This window comes from Leucoraja erinacea, chromosome 8 (assembly GCF_028641065.1).
Source record: "Leucoraja erinacea ecotype New England chromosome 8, Leri_hhj_1, whole genome shotgun sequence".
Classification (NCBI taxonomy): Eukaryota; Metazoa; Chordata; class Chondrichthyes; order Rajiformes; family Rajidae; genus Leucoraja; species Leucoraja erinaceus.
The window spans coordinates 32,706,275-32,725,368 of NC_073384.1; the positions used below are offsets into that span (position 1 = coordinate 32,706,275).

A 19,094-nucleotide genomic window follows, 5' to 3' on the forward strand; every position below is an offset into this window, starting at 1 on the left:
CACAGGCATTGGCCCTTTGGCCCACGTTGTCCCTGCTGAACGCAATGCCAAGTTCATAGTCACACAGCATGGAAACAGCTCTTTGGCTCAACTCATCCATGCTGACCAAGACGCACCTTCTACGCTAGTCCCACCTGCCCGCATTTGGCCCATATCCCTCTAAACCTTTTCTATCCATGTACCTGTCTAAATGTCTGTTAAAATGTTGTGATCGTACCTGCATCAACCACCTCCTCTGGCAGCTCAATCTATACACCCACCACCCTCTGTATGAAAAAGTTGCCCCTCAGGTTCCTAATAAATCTTTCTCCTCTCCCCTTAAGCCAGTGTCCTCATTTTTGATTTCCCTACCCTGGGTAAAGGATGGTGCATTCAACCTGTAGGTTCCCCTCATGATTTTATACATCTCTGTAAGATCTTTTTTGGGACTCCAAAAGCAGGAAATATACGCAAAAACATGTTACAAGTTGCTTTCACTATTTATTGCTATCGACCAGAATGTTTTATGATGTTGATAGGTTAAACTCTCAACGTTGTAATTGCTCAGAGTGTGTCGGGAGTGGATGTGAAAGTACCAGTTTGAACGGGTGATTGATGGTTGGCATGGACTCTGTGGGCTGAAGGGCCTGATTCCATGGCGTGTCTCTAAAATTAAGCAAGACATTATGATGATTAGTGAAAACATACATTTTAATAAAACTAACAACCGTCCATTGTGAGACATTGATGTATGTTTAACAACAAGCCCTTTTTATTGTTTTAGTGGTAATTTGTACGTGATTTCGCTTGGTTACAGGACAAGTTTTTTTGGACAATTACATCATCTATCTGAAGGAGCTCCCTGAATGCATTTCTGTGCTAAACATCTGCCGTGGAGAATCACTCACCCTGACCAGGCAACACGAGGTGACAAACTCCTCATATGGGCCAAGAGAGTCAATAGTGTTTTATAGTCAAATGTCCCAAGACAGAACCATGACATTCTTACTTGCAGCAGCAAAGTCAAAGTACATTTTTATTCATCACATGCACCCGAAGGTGCAGTGAAATGAATTTGCCAGCAGCGATACACTTAAAAAGAACACGCAATACACAATAGAATTTAACACAAACATCCACCACAGTATTCTTCACTGTGGTGGAAGGCAACAAAGTTCAGTCAGCCCTCCTCCTTTGTTCATCCGTGGCCGGGGCAATAAACTCTCTCGTCGAGATGATCAAACCTCGGATGTCGGGACGGTCAAACACACTCCACGGCTTGGAGCGTCCGAATCGTCACTTTCCTTCCGGAAACCGCGGCTTCAGGATGTTATAGGCTGCAGGCTGGCGGTCGGAGCTCTTCTCCGGCGATCCCCTGCAGTGGATCCCAGACTCCGGATGGTAAGTCCACGCCACGCCCGCGGCTAGAAGCTCCGCAGACCACAGCCCACAGCCCCATGATGCCAAAGTCACCAGTCCAGCGATCGGAGCACTCCGCTCTGGCGATCCCCGGCAAGGGTTTGCCTGCTTCGCGATGGAAATGTCCATGCTGCGCCCGGGCCTGACTCCGGGAAAGGCCGCTCCAATCCATGCTGTTAGGCCGCGAGGGAGGCGACATGGAAAAGGTCGCCTCTCCGCCGAATAGGTGACCAAAAGCGATTCCCCCTTCCCCCTACCACCCCCGACACAAGACACACCAAGAGACACCTAAACTGACATTTAGACACACCAAAAAAACTAAAAAAGTGGAAATAACGAACACGCTGCCGGCAGGGCAACCAACTCGCAGCGCCCCCACCGACACAACAAACATATAAACATTGTACTCTGTAAAACCCATAATAAAACAAAAGTTCAAAATATATTATAAAAAGGAGACAAATAAATAGACAATAATAGTGCAAAGTCAGAAATAAAGTCTTTATTTCAGAGCCTATTTGGAGGTGTAGTGCTTAATAGCCTGATGGTTATAGAGTCATACAGCATGGAAACAGGCCCTTTGGCCCAACACACCGACCAACATGTCCCATCTACAAAGGTCCCACCCGCCTGCCAGCTTTTGCCCCATATCCCTCTAAACCAGTCCAATCCATGTACATGTCCAATGTTTCTTAAATGATGCGATACTACCTGCTTCAACTATCTCCTCCGGCAGCTCGTTTCATACACCCACCAAGCCTGCGTGAAAAGGTTATCCCGCAGGTTCCTATTAAATCTCCCCCCTCATCCTAAATCTATGTTTTCTGGTTCTTAATTTCCCCACACTGGGCAAGAGAATATGCATTTACCTGATCTATTCCTCACATGATTTTATATGCATCTATAGGATCACCCCTCATCCTTCTGCGCTCTAGGGAATAGAATCCCAGCCTCCCCAACCTCTCTCTGTAGCTCAGACCCTCGAGTTCTGGCAACATCCTTGTAAATCTTCTCTGCACCCTTTCCAACATAATAACATCTTTCCATGATGTTAGCTGCCTTTTTGAGGCAGCGTTCCTGTAGATCCCTTCGATGGTGGGGAGGTCAGTACCTGTGATGGTCCAGGCAGTGTCTACCATTCTCTCTAATCTTCTTTGTTTGCATGTTCTTCCCTTGACATCCTGGGTTTCCTGTGAATGGTACGGGTTCCTTCCACATCGCAAAGGTATGTAGGTCAATTGGCCTCTAAATTATCACTAGTGTGCAGGGAGTGGACGAGAAAGTAGGATAACATAGAACTAGTATGAATGGGCGATCGATGGGTGGCTTGGACTCGCTGAAGAGCCTGTTTCCCTGATGTATCACTAACCAAGTAATTTGTCCAAATGTCTTTCAAAAGTAAGTAATCGTATATCTCCACTGCTTCCTGCCAATGCCTATGTGTGAAACAATCAGAGCACACTTCTAACTCACCTAATGTATAAACACTAGCAATCAGCATTGATAGCGATGAGCTGCATTGAAACAGATCCCTTGGCTCATCTTGTCCATGCTGACCAAGTTGGCATTCCAGGCTAGTGCCATTTGAAACCTTTAAAAGGCATGTATGACTCTATGATGATGTATTTGTTCCATATCTGTTGTACTGCTGCAAGTAAGAATTTCAGTGTTCCGTTCTGGGACATATAACAATAGAACACTTTTGACTCTTGTATATTTGTTGACCTTATGAGGTTACATTTTCAAAATTTATCATTTAAATACGATTATGTTTTACTCTGTTGACTCATAATTTTTTTAAAATTAACTCCTGGAGATGTAAATGTTAATTACTTCAGAGACACAATGAATTGCAGACGCTGGAACCTGCAGCAAAACACAAAGTGCTGGAGAAACTCAGAGGGTCAGGCAGCATCTGTGGAGGGAATGGACAGATGACATTTTGGGTCGGGTCCCTTCCTCACACTCCCTCCACTAGTTATGCCTGATCCACTGAGTTCCTCCAGCATCCAGCAGATGCTTTCTCAGTCAAACCACTTATGTTATGTCTTGATGACATTAAATCCTGGATGGCCCTAAACTTTTTAAATTTTAATGAAAAGAAAACAGAAGTGATAGTGTTTGGTCCCAATGGCTCCCGTGAACCTCCCCCTGTTGACTTGGGTCCCTTGGCACTGTATGTGAAGCTAATAGTTTTAAACTTGGGTTTTAAGATGGACATTGATTTTAAATTAGATCGTCAAATAGGCGCGGTAGTTAAGTCCAGCTTCTTCATTTAAGGCAGCTGGCAAAGGTGAAGCCCATTCTTGAACGACAGCATTTTGAAACAGTAATCCATGCCTTCATCACGTCTTGGCTGGATTACTGTAACGCACTTTATTTTGGAGTTAGCCAATCTTCCCTTGCACGTCTCCAGTTGGTTCAGAATGCTGCTGCTCGCCTTTTAACTGGAACACGTAAGAGGGAGCACATAACGCCTATTCTGGCCTCCCTCCACTGGCTGCCTGTGTACTTTAGAGTTCATTTTAAGATTCTTTTATTTGTTTTTAAATCTTTAAATGGTCTCGCCCCGCCATACCTCTCTGAGCTGCTTCATCCCTACGCTCCTGCTTGGTGCCTCGGGTCAGCTGATCAGATGCTCCTGGAGGTACCGAGGTCTAAGCGGAAGCTCAGAGGTGATAGAGCCTTCTCTGTTGCTGCTCCAACATTATGGAACACTCTACCTTTGCACATTAGACAGGCCCCTTCACTGTCCATTTTCAAAACTAATCTTAAAACCCTTTTCTATTCCTTGGCTTTCGACCCTGCATGAGACTTTGCTCCTGTTTTAGTGTTTCTATTGTTTTTTATTGTTTTTACTGTCTTTTAATGTTTTTATTGTTTTGTTTTATATTTATGATTAGTCATGTACAGCACTTTGTTGCAACAGTGGTTGTTTTTAAAGTGCTCTATAAATAAAGTTCAGTTCAGTTCAGTTATGTTTGGCTCCAGATTCCAGTGTCTGCAGTTCCTTGTGTCCCTCTGTACATTAATTATTTCTCTGCGGCAATTGCTGTCTCTTTCCATAGGACAACTCTTCCAAGTCCAGGCCTGACCTGCTGCTGTTGCTCTTTCAGCCAGTTCATCGCATCCAGGAATATATTCTGCTTCTCCAGGTAAATTCTTTGGTATCACAAGGAGTCAGAGCTGTACAGCATGTAAACCTTCAGTCCACCCTGTCCACGCCGACCACCTTAGCATACTGGACCAGTCCCATTTGCCTACATTTGGCCCATATCCCGCTAAACCCTTCCTATCCATATATCTGTCCAAATGTTTTTTAAAAGTCATAATTAAATCCGTTTCTATAGCTTTGAGAGGGAATCTTATTAATATAATAACCATATAACAATTACAGCACGGAAACAGGCCATCTCGGCCCTACAAGTCCATGCTGAACAAATTTTTTTCCCCTTAGTCCCACCTGCCTGCAGTCGTACCATAACCCTCCATTCCCTTCTCATCCATATGCCTATCCAATTTATTTTTAAATGATACCAATGAACCTGCCTCCACCACTTCCACTGGGAGCTCATTCCACACCGCCACCACTCTCTGCGTAAAGAAGTTCCCCCTCATATTACCCCTAAACTTCTGTCCCTTAATTCTGAAGTCATGTCCCCTTGTTTGAATCTTCCCTATTCTCAAAGGGAAAAGCTTGTCCACATCAACTCTGTCTATCCCTCTCATCATTTTAAAGACCTCTATCAGGTCCCCCCTTAACCTTCTGCGCTCCAGAGAATAAAGACCTAACTTATTCAACCTATCTCTGTAACTTAGTTGTTGAAACCCAGGCAACATTCTAGTAAATCTCCTCTGTACTCTCTCTATTTTGTTGACATCCTTCCTATAATTTGGCGACCAAAATTGTACCCCATACTCCAGATTTGGTCTCACCAATGCCTTGTACAATTTTAACATTACATCCCAGCTTCTATACTCAATGCTCCGATTTATAAAGGCTAGCATACCAAAAGCTTTCTTTACCACCCTATCTATATGAGATTCCACCTTCAAGGAACTATGCACGGTTATACCCAGATCCCTCTGTTCAACTGTATTCTTCAATTCCCTACCATTTACCATGTACGTCCTATTTTGATTTGTCCTGCCAAGGTGTAGCACCTCACATTTATCAGCATTAAACTCCATCTGCCATCTTTCAGCCCATTTTTCCAAATGGCCTAAATCACTCTGTAGACTTTGGAAATCCTCTTCATTATCCACAACACCCCTATCTTAGTATCATCTGCATACTTACTAATCCAATTTACCACACCTTCATCCAGATCATTGATGTACATGACAAACAACAAAGGACCCAACACAGATCCCTGAGGCACCCCACTAGTCACCTGCCTCCAACCCGATAAACAGCCATCCACCATTACCCTCTGGCTTCTCCCATTCAGCCACTGTTGAATCCATCTTGCTATTCCTGCATTTATACCCAACAGTTGAACCTTCTTAACCAACCTTCCATGAGGAACGTTGTCAAAGGCCTTACTAAAGTCCATATAGACAACATCCACTGCTTTACCCTCGTCAATTTCCCTAGTAACCGCTTCAAAAAATTCAAGAAGATTAGTCAAACATGACCTTCCAGGCACAAATCCATGTTGACTGTTCCTAATCAGACCCTGTTTATGTAGATGCTTATATATATTGTCTCTAAGTATCTTTTCCATTAATTTGCCCACCACTGAAGTCAAACTAACAGGTCTATAATTGCTAGGTTTACTCTTAGAACCCTTTTTAAACAATGGAACAACATGCGCAGTACGCCAATCCTCGGGGACTATTCCCGTTTCTAATGACATTTGAAATATTTCTGTCATAGCCCCGGCTATTTCTACACTAACTTCCCTCAATGTCCTAGGGAATATCCTGTCAGGACCTGGAGACTTATCCACTTTTATATTTTTCAAAAGTGTCAGTACTTCTTTTACTTTGAACCTCATAGTATCCATAGCTACTCTACTAGTTTCCCTTACCTCACATAATTCAATATCCTTCTCCTTGGTGAATACCGAAGAAAAAAAAATTGTTCAATACCTCCCTCATCTCTTTTGGCTCTGCAGATAGCTGTCCACTCTGTCTCTCCAATGGACCAATTTTATCCCTCGTTATCCTTTTGCTATTAATATAGCTGTAGAAACCCTTTGGATTGACTTTCACCTTACTTGCCAAAGCAACCTCATATCTTCTTTTAGCTTTTCTAATTTCTTTCTTTTTTAAGATTCTTTTTACATTCCTTATACTCCTCAAGCTCCCTCTTTTTCCGAACAAGATGTCCAATTTCCCTTGAAAACCAGGGCTCTTTCCAATTTTTACTGTTTCCTTTCAACCGAACAGGAACATAAAGATTCTGTACTCTTAAACTTTCCCCTTTAAATGTCCTCCATTTCTCTTCTACATCTTTCCCATAAAACAAAATGTCCCAGTTCACTCCTTTTAAATCATCTCGCATCGCATCAAAGTTAGCCTTTCTCCAATCAAAAATCTCAACCCTAGGTCCAGTTCTGACCCTCTCCATAATTATCTTGAAACTAATGGTATTGTGATCACTGGACCCGAAGTGCTCCCCAACGCATACCTCCGCCACCTGTCCCATCTCATTTCCTAACAGGAGGTCCAGCACTGCCCCTCCTCTAGTAGGTACCTCTATGTATTGCTGCAAAAAAAAAACTATCCTGCACACATTTTACAAACTCCAACCCATCCAGCCCATTTACAGAATGTGTTTCCCAGTCTATGTGTGGAAAGTTGAAATCTCCCACAATCACTACCTTGTGCTTACTACTAATATCTGCTATCTCCTTACATATTTGCTCTTCCAATTCTCGTTCTCCGTTTGGCGGTCTATAATACACCCCTATAAGAGTTGCTACACCTTTCCCACTTCTCAATTCCACCCAAATAGCCTCCCTAGATGAGCCCTCCAATCTATCCTGCCAAAGCACTGCTGTAATATCTTCCCTGACTAGCAATGCAACACCTCCACCTCTTGCCCCTCCAATTCTATCACACCTGAAGCAGCGAAATCCTGGAATATTTAGTTTCCAATCACAGCCCTCCTGCAACCACGTTTCACTGATCGCCACAACATCATACTTCCAGGTGTCTATCCAGACTCTAAGCTCATCAACCTTTCTTACAATGCTCCTAGCATTAAAATATGCACATTTAAGAAAACCCCCGTCTCTTATTCTCTGTTTATTGAAACATAGAAGGATGAGAGGCCATCTTATTTTAGGATGAGAGGGCATCTTATTGAAACATATAAGATTATTAAGGGTTTGGACACGCTAGAGGCACGAAATGTTCCCGATGTTGGGGGGAGTCCAGAACCAGGGGCCACAGTTTAAGAATAAGGGGTAAGCCATTTAGAACGGAGATTAGGAAACACTTTTTCACATAGAGAGTTGTGAGTCTGTGGAATTCTCTGCCTCAGAGGGCGGTGGAGGCCGGTTCTCTGAATACTTTCAAGAGAGAGCTAGATAGGGCTCTTAAAGATAGTGGAGTCAGGGGATATGGGGAGAAGGCAGGAACGGGGTACTGATTGTGGATGATCAGCCATGATCACATTGAATGGCGGTGCTGGCTCGAAGGGCCGGATCACCTACTCCTGCACCTATTGTCTATTGTCTTTCTCTGGCAGCTCAATCCAGACACGGACTACACTCTGAGTGAAAAAGATGCCCCTGAGGTCCCTCTTAAATCTCTCCCCTCTCACTTAAGCCTTTTCCCTCTAGTTTTAGAATCTTCTATCCTGAGAATAAGACTGATCATTCACTTTATCCATGCCTCTCCTGATCTTATACACCTCAATAAGGTCACTCAACCCCCTACTCTCCAAAGAAAAACATCCCAGCCTATCCAACTTCTCGCTATAACTCAAGCCCACAAGCCCAGATAACATCCTGGAGGTGACACAAAGTCTGAAGAAGGGTCCCATCTGTGGTCCCATCAGGCAGCATCTGTGGAGAACATGGATAGGTGACATTTCGGATCGGGACCCTTCTTCAGAAAGATGTTGTCAAGCTGGAAAGAGTGCAGAAACAATTTACAAGAATGTTGCCAGGACTGGAGGGCCTGAGCTATAGGTGGAGAGGTTGGGCAGGCTAGGACTTTATCCTTGGCACACAGGAGGCAGAGGGTTGATCTTATAAGGTGTACACGATCATGAGAGGAATAGATCGGGTAAACGCAGAGTCTTTTGCCCAGGGTTGGGGAATCAAGAACCAGAGGACTTAAGTTTAAGGTGAGGTGAGAAACATTTAATAGGAACGTGAGGGGCAATTTTTTTCTATACAAATGGTGGTGGGTGTATGGAATGAGCTGCCAGAGGAGGTAGTTGAGGCAGATACTATCACAACATTTAAGGGACATTTGGACAGGTACATGGAGGGATATGGGCCAAACACAGACAGGTGGGACTAGTGTAAATGGGACATGTTTGTTGGCATGGCCAAGTTGAGTGGAAGGGCCTGTTTCTATGCTGTATGACTCTACATTACAAGAACCAGTTAGGCAAGTGTGGCTTCCAGGTGCTGACCGAGCAGGAGGTACAACCTTGTCCATCCAACCGTTAGCATTATGAGTACCTGTTCAGGGCAGAGGCATAGATGCACACGGCACAGAAACTGGCCCTTCAGCCCAACTCTTCATGCCCCATCTAAGCTCATCCCACCTGCCTGTGTTTGGTTCATATCCCTCTAAGCTTTTTCTATCCACATACCTGTCCAAATGTCCTTTAACCCTAACTTCAGTCTGCTTCTCTCCTGTTGGCCAGCTGCCTGTTTTATACCTACTCCCACCCGCATGAATCACCCGCTTAACGTCCCCTCTTCAAACCTCAGGCCAAGACCGTCTACGTACCATGCAAAGTAGTTGGGACGATGATAATTACCCATATCAATCGCAGAGCTACTTCAATGTTATCTACCGCCAAGTGACACTAAAGGATGTCAGATTTCTTCAAGTTGATATAAATGTTTGGAAAGAATCTTTGCTGTTTAATTAAAAAGCTACCTTGATATTGTAGTCAGAGTCATACAGCACGGAAACAGGCCCTTCGATCCAAGTCGTCTTTGTCGACCAAGATGCCCCATCTACACGGCTCCAACCTGCTGGCATTTGGCCCGTATCGCTCTAAACCTTTCTTATCCATGTACCTGTCCAAATGTCTTTTAAATGTCGTTATAGTACCAGCCTCAACTACCCCCTCTGGCAGCTCATTCCATATACCCATATGTGAAAATGTTGCCCCCCAGGTTCCCACTAAATCTTTCTCCTATCGCCATAAACCTACGTCCTCCAGTTTTTGATCGTGTTTAATAGATGGAGAGTCTTTCTCTAAGCTGTGTGGAGAGAGTAAGTCATTATCTCTTTATATTTCTGGTGGAACAGAACGTGCTCAGACACACGGAACCAAAACATCCTGACTGTTACCTGCTGCCTATATGTATCCAGCACTTCAGAATCTTCCTTTCCCAATGCAGCCATTTACTCCGTTATAACGAAGAGCTGCTCAAACAACGCAGGAAACACACAAACAGGTGAGCAACTCAACCACTAGGATTACTGTCTGGAGAAGGGTCTGGACCTGAAACATCATCTGTCCATTCCCTCCACAGATGCTGCCTGACCCGCCGGGTTCCTACAGCAGCTTTGCTCCAGAATCTAGCGTCTGCAGTTCCTTGTGCCACCATTATTACAATGACTGTCTCCTCCTTAGGAGGTCCCCGAGCGTTGGGGGTAATCTGCCTCCTCTCTGGGTTGTGTGGTGAATGCTGAGGGCACCCCGAGAACAGCAGCCTATTCCACAGACGGTACGGGAGTGGTTGATGGGTGGAGGAGGGTCAGTGTGTGAGGGAACACACTCCTTCACCATTAAGGTGGTTCCACTGTCAGTTAGACACTCGTCCATGCCGACCAATGACCCCCATCTACCCGCGTTTGGCGCATATCCCTCTAAACCTTTCCTTATCCATGTATTTGTCCAAGGAAGGACACACAAACCACTGGTGTAACTTAGTGGGTCAAGTACCATCCATGGAGAACATGGATAGATGACATTTCGGGTCAGGAAATGTCACCTATCCATGTTCTCCAGGGATGCTGCCTGACCCACTGAGCTACTCAGCATTTTGTTTGTCTTGCTGTGGTAAACCAGCATCTGCAGTTCCTTGTTTGTATATGTACCTGTTCAAGCTGTTATTGTAAATGCCTCAACTAACTCCTCTAGCAGCTTATTACATATACTCACCACTCTCTCTGCGAAAAGGTTTCTATTAAATCTTTGCACTCTCATCTTAAACCTATGTCCTCTGGTTCTTGTATCCCCCTACCCTGGGTAAATGTTTCTGTGCATTCATCATATCTATTTCCCTCATGATCTCCCCTCAAGATAACCCTGCACTCCCCTTTAGCTCAGATCCTTGAGTGCCTGCAACATCCTTCTCTGTACTCTTTCCAACGTCATGGCATCTATCCTACACAGGGTGACCAAACATGATAGAACACAATAGTGGCATCTGTCCATGTACCTGATCAAATATTCTTTTAAAAGCCGGATTCTGCCTCAATTACCTCCTCTGACAGTTGTTCCATTTTCCCACCACCCACTCTGTTTGATTTGGTTCTTAGAATAAGTAATAGGATCAACGCAGTAAAGTAATTAAAGCCAAGGCTTTTATTTTGATTTGAGGCACAGGATGACGGCGGTCCAACAGACCAAGACGAGAGGCACTGAGCAGATCCAATGTCCGAGGTTGGACGAAACACCCAGCAGACACAAAAGACTCGATAAACTTGACCACGGCCTACTGTGCACCAGCGACCTTGGGCTGGAGTACAGATCTCCACCAGCAAAGGTGGCCTCAAAGACAGAACCTCTGCCCAGGAAAACCAAGGACGAGTTCAATGTGAGCAAGACAAGATCCACCTTCAGTCAACCAGACAAGAGCTCAATCATCACTAATCCAAAATGCTCCTCAGTGAACTGTGGAAAGAACCTTTCTCCTGACACCCACGATTTAATGTATGGAGCCTCGAGAGGAAAGACAGGATATGAAAGTCCAGTTGACCTTGAAGATGCAGAATACATTCACGAAGCCTCGTGTTTAGTCGAGAGCTCGGTCCCATCTTCTAACTCCAGTTTGGACGTACATTTCACAAAAACGTTGGACTACATTTCTGCCAGCGAGTCGCAAGCCATAGATTACCCATCACAGCTCACGGCCACACACCCTGCCGGCCAAGAAGATCACAACAAGGAGTTCCGGCTCCACTGCCATGAAGCAAACATTGACCTGCGTGATGTTCCCAAATCCAAGGGCTTTTCCAGTAAAGTTTTCACACCAGCCCCTCGTGACTATCTGAACTTTCCCGTCTCCTTAATGCTAACCAACTCTGATAGCCCATCTTTGAAAACCAAAGTATTTGACTCATCTCAGATCAGTACATCGAGGATGAAAAACTCCCAAAAGGAAATCTCTGCCTCATACAAATCCAAAGCTTCAGATGTATGGATGGAATCAGAAAAAGTAATGTACCCATCTTAATTCTCTTATCTAGATAATCCTGTGGTCTCGAACTCAAAATTCCTAACTAAAGAGGTATGGAGTAAGTCAGCTGTTTCAGACAAGAGTGATGAAGTTGGTGCAAGGTTAAGGTAAAACTCCGATTATCTGTTGTCTAATTGTTTGGAAATCCTGATGGCTCGGTCCATAATGTGTCGGTGAGTCATAGAATCTGCTGGGAGTTATAGAGAATGTGGGCGAATATTTACAGGAAACATCAATGGGATGGGATTCATTCATGAACCAGCATAGACTCCAGGGAAGGTACACAAAAATGCTGGAGAAACTGAGCGGGTGCAGCAGCATCAATGGAGCGAAGGAAATAGGCAACGTTTCGGGCTGAAACCCTACTTCAGTCTGAAGTAGGGTTTCGGCCCGAAACGTTGCCTATTTCCTTCGCTCCATTGATGCTGCTGCACCCGCTCAGTTTCTCCAGCATTTTTGTGTACCTTCGATTTTCTAGCATCTGCAGTTCCGTCTTAAACACATAGACTCAAGGGAGTTCAATTGTCATGTGTATGGTCAATGGAACAATGAAACTCTTTCTTGCTGCAGTTTTACAGGGCCATAAATGCAATAAGAGACAAGATAAATACAAGATACAAAGAATTTATTAGCCAAGTATGTAAGAACATACAAGGAAATGATTTGCCATACAGTCGTACTAAAAAAGCAGCAAGACACACAACTACATAAAAATGACATAAACATCCACCACAGCGCATTGTGATGGAAGGCAATAAAGTATTATCTTCTTCCCTCCTTTTCTCCCACAGATGGGGCAGTTGAACCATCTGCAGTCGGGGCGGTCGAAGCTCCTGCGGCTTGGAGCTCCCGAAGTCGGTCCCTAACCCCGAGCGCCACGATGTTTAGTCCGCAGGCTCCCGCGGTTTGAGCTCCGGAAGTCAATTCCCAGCAAGAGCCCGCCAGCTCCTCGATGTTAGGCCGTAGTGCGGATGGAGATACGATACGGAAAAAGTCGCATCTCTATCGAGGAAAGAGATTTTAAAAAAGTTTCCCCCACCCCCACTTAATACAAAACTAAAGATACACTAAAACATACATTTAACAACAAACTAAAAAACAAAAGAAGAAAAGGATGAGACAGACTGTTGGTGAGGCTGCCATCGTACGGCACCACCCACCACTCACAAATACATGTACAATAATCAATTGTACAATAATCAGTAATACTAGGTAAATAGACTATTATTGAAACTGAAGTCTGTAGTGCAACCTGAGACACAGTCCATGGACGATCATAGTTGCTGAGGATGGTGTTGTGCAGTGTGCAAGAGCTTGATGATTGCCGGGAAGAAGTTGCTCTTGAACCTGGAGGTCACAGTTTTCAGGCTTCTGTACCTTCTTACCGGTGGAAGCAGTGAGATGAGAGTATGACCAGGGTGGTGTGGGTCTTTGATGATACTGGCTGCCTTTCTGAGACAGCGTCCCCTGTAGATCCCTTCGATGTGGAGGAGGTCAGTACGTGAGATGGACCGGGTAGTGTCCATCACTCTCAGTAGTCTCCTTCATCACTGGGCATTGGAATTACTGAACCAGCCGGTGATGCAACTAGTCAGCGTGCTCATTACTGTACAACTATGGAAGTTTGATAGAGTATTCATTGACATACCAAATCTCCTAAATCTTCTGAGGAAGTAGAGGTATTAATGAGCAAGGGATGAAATGGCCACCTCAAATGTGCATTTTGTCTAGATATGACTGGCCAAATAGCCTCCTGCAGTGTAAATGTCCACCCATTTAACTTCTCCTGGTGCTGATGAAACTGTTAACTTTGAAGAAGAGGAGCCAGTATTAAGAATGAAGCTTCTTACCCCTGTGTATATCTGCAAAAGGCAGATATACGCATCTGATGTCCGACACACAAAGATCTCCAAGCTTAGTTTAGTTTGGAGATATAGCGTGGAAACAGGCCATTTGGCCCACTGAGTCCATGCTGACCATCCATCACCCATTCACTCTAGTTCCATGTTATCCCATTTTCCCATCCACTCCTTACTTGGGGCAATTTACAGAGGGCAACTAACCTACAAACTTGCACATCTTTGGGATGTGGGAGGAAACCGGTGCACCTGGAGGAAACTTAGTCACAGGGAGAGAGCGCAAACTCCACACAGACAGCACCCATAATGAGGATTGAACCTGTGCCTCTGGCGCTGTGAGGAAGCAGCTCTATCAGCTATGCCACTGTGACACATATACATTCTCTGGGAAAGATGTGTATTTTTAAAAGAAAACAAAGAGTTCTTTCACTGCGTTTATGAACACCATTAGTAACCTTCTCCCGCACTTCAAATCAACTGTCAATGCTCAACGCCAATTGGCTCCGTGTCCTGAATTCTCTGAACAATCTCCTGTTTTTACTGGCTGCCAGGTTTCTTGTTCCCATACGACTATCTTGTGGCAAGCATTACCCATTTATTGTTCCTTCCCAGCCCAAACTCTTTAAAATGGTGAATGCCACTCTTCTCCAATACTGTCATACTGTTCTCACCTGCTCCATCTTATGATGCTGGTGACTCCAGTACCCGCATCCTCGGCCTCACGTGCAGGTTGGCTCCAAAAACACTCCAGATTTCAATAGAACTGCTGTTCTGGTCATCCCATTACAGGAAGGATGCGGAGGCTTTGGAGAGGATGGTTTTGGGTGGTACAGTGGCGCAGCAGTAGAGTTACTTCTTACAGCACCAGAGACCTGGGTTTGATCCTGACTATAGGTACTGTCTGTATGGAGTTTGTACGTGCTTCCTGTGACCTGCGTGCGTTTTTTTCCGGGAAGCTCTGGTTTCCTCGCACACTCCAAAGACGTACAGGATTATAGGCTAATTGGCTTGGTATATATGTAAATCGTCCTTAGTGTGTGTAGGATAGTGCTAGTGTGCGGGGATCGCTGGTGGGCAAGGACTCAGTGGGCCGAAGGGCCTGTTTCCGCGCTGTATCTCTCAACTAAACAGATGCAGAAAAGAGGCCTGTATTAGTGGGTTTTAGCCACGAGGAGCAGTTGGACAGACATTAATTGTTTTCTCCGGAACGTCAGAGGCTAAGGCGAGACCTGATAGAAGTATATTAAATTATGAGAGGCATAGATAGGGTAGACAGTCAGAATCTTTTTCCCCGGGGTTGAAATATCAAATACTAGAGGGCATAACTTTAAGATGAGAGGGGCAAAGTTTAAAGGAGATGTGCAGGGCAAGTACCTTTACACAGGGTGGTGGGTGCCTGGAACGCACTGTTAGGGGTGGCAGTGGAGACAGATACAATGGTGACATTCAAGAGACTTTTAGGAATGAAGGAATGTTTCACGTGCAGGCAGATCTGATTAGTTTGCCTTAGCATCATGTTCAACTAACACTGTGAGCCGAAGTTCCCTATTCCTGGGCTGCACTCTTTATGTTCTAAAACTTACCCTGAGTCCCAGAATGCCCTGGCATCTCCTAGCAATGACCACTGTCGAGTTTTGTATGGTTAATGCCTGTGAAATCCTTTGTGCGATTTTGCTATTGAAGTACCAGTTGTAGTTGAAGTTGCATCACAGGCAGGTTCCAGGGTACATACTTACAGAAGCTAGTCACAGTCTCGCAGGACAGAAACAAGCCCTTCAGCCCAACTCGTCCGTTCTAACCAAAATACCCAATTTACACTAGTTCCACCTGCCCATGTTTGGCCAATATACCTCTAAACCTTCCCTTTCTATGTACCTGTCCACGTGTCTTAAATGTTGTTATAGCGCATAGCTCTTCCGGCAGCTCGTTCCATGTACCCATGTGTAAACAAAGTCATGCCTCAGGTTCTTATTAATTCGTCGCTTCTCACCTTAAGCCCTATGCCCTCTAGTTCCTGATTCCCCATCTCTGGGTAAAATACTTACTGTGTTCACCCTCTCTATTATTCCCCTAATTCTTGCACAATATGGGATTAGACAGCGAGGTGGCACAATACTGAGCTGCATGCAATGATGGAGGTGAAAGCTTCACAGCCTGTGATCAGTGACAGTTTTATCTTTTATTTCAGGATAATTCTGCCATGGTCCTTGCCTTTGAAAAGTCTGGCAAATTCTACAAGGAGGAGGAAAGTAAGCAGACCGCTTTTAGCGAACAAAGCGGTAAACAGGAACAGAAAGGATTCAGAAACTCCTTCCGGAAGTTGTTCAGGAAGAAGTAAGGCAAACTATAAACCAAGATTCATAATGTTATGCGCAGTGAAGAGTCTTTTGATGAAGGGTCTCGACACATCACCTATTCCTTTTCTCCAGAGATGCTGACTGACCCGCTGAGTTATTCCAGAATGTGTATCTATCTTTAGTGTAAACCCGCAGCTGCAGTTCCTTATTACACGCTTGTGCTTGGTTTTGGTCAGTTAAGCTTAATTTGTTCCACCTCAGGTACCCACCATGTCCTGAAATATTGACGCCCTCTGTGACTGGGCGGAGGAAATTGTAAGGTATAAAGAGGTCGCCTGTGTGACTATTGTATAACTGGTGGGTGGTGCATTGAATAAACTCCAAAAAAAACAACTTGGGGGGGGGGGGGTAGCTTTAATGAAAACTAACTACTATTTTGTGAATGCAAGGATTGTAGATGTTGGTTTACAATGAAAGACACAAAGTGCTGGAGTACCAATGCGTCAGGCAGGAATTCTGGAGAACATGTTTCGGTGATGTTTCTGGTCAGGACCCTTCTTCAGACGTCTTCAAAACTACTATTTTGTGTTCATGTAACTATAGCAAAACCGAATTACAACCAATTATGGAAGTAACACAACAATTAAGAGTCTGAAGAAAGGTCCAGACCTGAAACATCTATCCATTCCCTTTGCAGATGTTGCCTGACCCACTAAGGTCCTCCAGCTGTTTGTGTTCTATGCAAGAGTCCAGAATCTGCAGTTGTTTGTGCCCCCTGTATTCTTATATGTTTTAATGATTTTAACCTAATCGTTAAATTCAACAAATGAGTCAGATTACCTGATGTTTGACCGTTGCTACATCTTGTTCTTAGTACTTGTGGATTTGTAAGGAGACGATATGTCTGCATGTTTCAGGTCAAATCAAAATGCCTGCAGTTTGGAGAGCAAGCAGAAATCTGACCACACTCACGCACAGGACACCGCGATTGCGGGAAGCCAAGAAGCTGAAGACCCGGCTGTCCCTGTGAGCACCTTTGATCGTGGCACTGCCGTCTAATCTCACGTTTGGAAAGATCTCTGAAAATTTACAGAAAAACAAAGGCAATTCGTTGGTAGTGGACATTGATTTTTGTACAAAGCTTTTTCCCTTCTCCACATGCACTAGTTTCATTGAATGGACCTGGTCAAGTTGTTTGTCCCATCTCAGACTGATCAGTGAGGGTTTCAGACAACTAACAATGAGTTTTGATTGTAGAATGTTTATAAATTTGAACAAACTTGGGATATTATACGTGCACAAAAGAAAATGGATTCATTGGCAACGTACAAATGACACATTAAATCAGTACTTTTTTGGAGACAAAAAACACGCCAGTACACATACAACAATTCACACAATGCTGTTGGCTGCTGTGCATCAAACAGTTTTTTAAAAACATTTTATAGGTGCCGGTACATTGAACTGTCACAAAAGAGCCCTCATTAAAGCAATTAATTCAGATTAGATAATATGTGGTCATTTTTGGTAGAAATGTGTCCCAGCTCAATTAAGTTTAAATATATTTTAACATTTGCCCCAGTTTTATGTAAAACATTTAAACATTAAAGAATGAATGTATTTTAGAATTCTTGAGCTAAGTCTATTATTTTGTTATAGAAACATAGAAAATAGGTGCAGGAGTAGGCCATTCGGCACTTCGAGCCTGCACCACCATTCAATATGATCATGGCTGATCATCCAACTCGGTATCATCCAACTGATTCCTGGGATGTCAGAACTGTCTTATGAAGAAAGACTGGATAGACTTGGTTTATACTCTATAGAATTTAGGAGATTGAGAGGGGATCTTATAGAAACTTACAAAATTCTTAAGGGGTTGGACAGTAGATGCAGGAAGATTGTTCCCGATGTTAGGGAAGTCCAGGACAAGGGGTCACAGCTTAAGGATAAAGGGGAAATCCTTTAAAACCGAGATGAGAAGAACTTTTTTACACAGAGAGTGGTGAATCTCTGGAACTCTCTGCCACAGAGGGTAGTTGAGGCCACAGTTCATTGGCTATATTTAAGAGGGAGTTAGATGTGGCCCTTGTGGCTAAGGGGATCAGGGGGTATGGAGAGAAGGCAGGTACGAGATACTGAGTTGGATGATCAGCCATGATCATATTGAATGGCGGTGCAGGCTCGAAGGGCCGAATGGCCTACTCCTGCATCTAATTTCTATGTTTCTATGTATCCTGTACCTGCCTTCTCTCCATACCCCCTGATCCCCTTAGCCACATCTAACTCCCTCTTAAATATAGCCAATGAACTGGTCTCAACTACCTTCTGTGGCAAAGAATTCCAGAGACTCACCACTCTGGGTGAAAAGGTTTTCTCATCTCGGTCCTAAAAGATTTCCCCTTTATCCTTAAACTGTGACCCCTTGTCCTGGACTTCCCCAACATCGGGAACAATCTTCCTGCATCTAGCCTGTCCAACCCCTTAAGAAGTTTGTAAGTTTCTATGGGTCTTCTGTGTCCATCTCGTGTGGGAGTGATCCCACCTGAACAGTTATCACTGATAAACTCTGCCGCTATTGCCCGTGACTGGTTGTGTTTGGGTTTGACAAGAGCTGACTTGGTCCTCACAGAGGGAGAGAGAAGGAAAAGACTGAGACTTGAGGTGGTGTAAGAGATTGCACGATTTGGTAATGACAGGGGGATGCAGTGTACTGTGAACAGCATGTTACTAATTGTGAAGTTTGTGAACTAACTCTTGGCATTTTCACCTGCATATAATGACACTATATCATTTATAAAATAAATTATAATAATAAAATAAATACATCCAATTTTCTCTTACCTTTCCCTTGTTAACGGCCCTGGGAATGGGTCTATTGTTTCTGGTCACAATCAGAGATAAATGTGAAGGAAAACATCTTAAGGAAC

The 19,094-nt window shown here is 44.2% G+C and overlaps 1 protein-coding gene across 2 annotated transcripts; it reads left to right on the forward strand.

Annotated features, from left to right (window-relative positions):
* The first annotated feature begins 53 nt into the window (after positions 1 to 53).
* LOC129699511 (rho guanine nucleotide exchange factor 33-like) lies at positions 54 to 17,944 on the forward strand. Of its 2 annotated transcripts, XM_055639370.1 has the most exons (6): positions 54 to 906; positions 4,467 to 4,553; positions 9,850 to 9,998; positions 11,150 to 11,987; positions 16,056 to 16,201; positions 17,082 to 17,944. In XM_055639370.1, the coding sequence occupies exons 4-6, from the start codon at positions 11,157 to 11,159 to the stop codon at positions 17,221 to 17,223; spliced, it is 1,119 nt and encodes a 372-aa protein (XP_055495345.1). In that variant the 5' UTR covers positions 54 to 906; positions 4,467 to 4,553; positions 9,850 to 9,998; positions 11,150 to 11,156; the 3' UTR covers positions 17,224 to 17,944. The 2 variants fall into 2 exon arrangements, with proteins under 2 accessions (XP_055495345.1, XP_055495344.1); XM_055639369.1 differs by lacking the exons at positions 54 to 906; positions 4,467 to 4,553 and having other exon boundaries at positions 7,658 to 9,998.
* The last annotated feature ends 1,150 nt before the right edge of the window (positions 17,945 to 19,094 follow it).

Coding starts and splice junctions, on each gene's coding strand:
- LOC129699511 (XM_055639369.1), top strand. CDS start 9,781: ATGGAGAGTCTTTCTCTAAGCTGTGTGGAGAGAGTAAGTCATTATCTC. Junction 11,988..16,055: donor TATGGATGGAATCAGAAAAA/GTAATGTACCCA, acceptor CTTTTATTTCAG/GATAATTCTGCCATGGTCCT. Junction 16,202..17,081: donor CGGAAGTTGTTCAGGAAGAA/GTAAGGCAAACT, acceptor TGCATGTTTCAG/GTCAAATCAAAATGCCTGCA.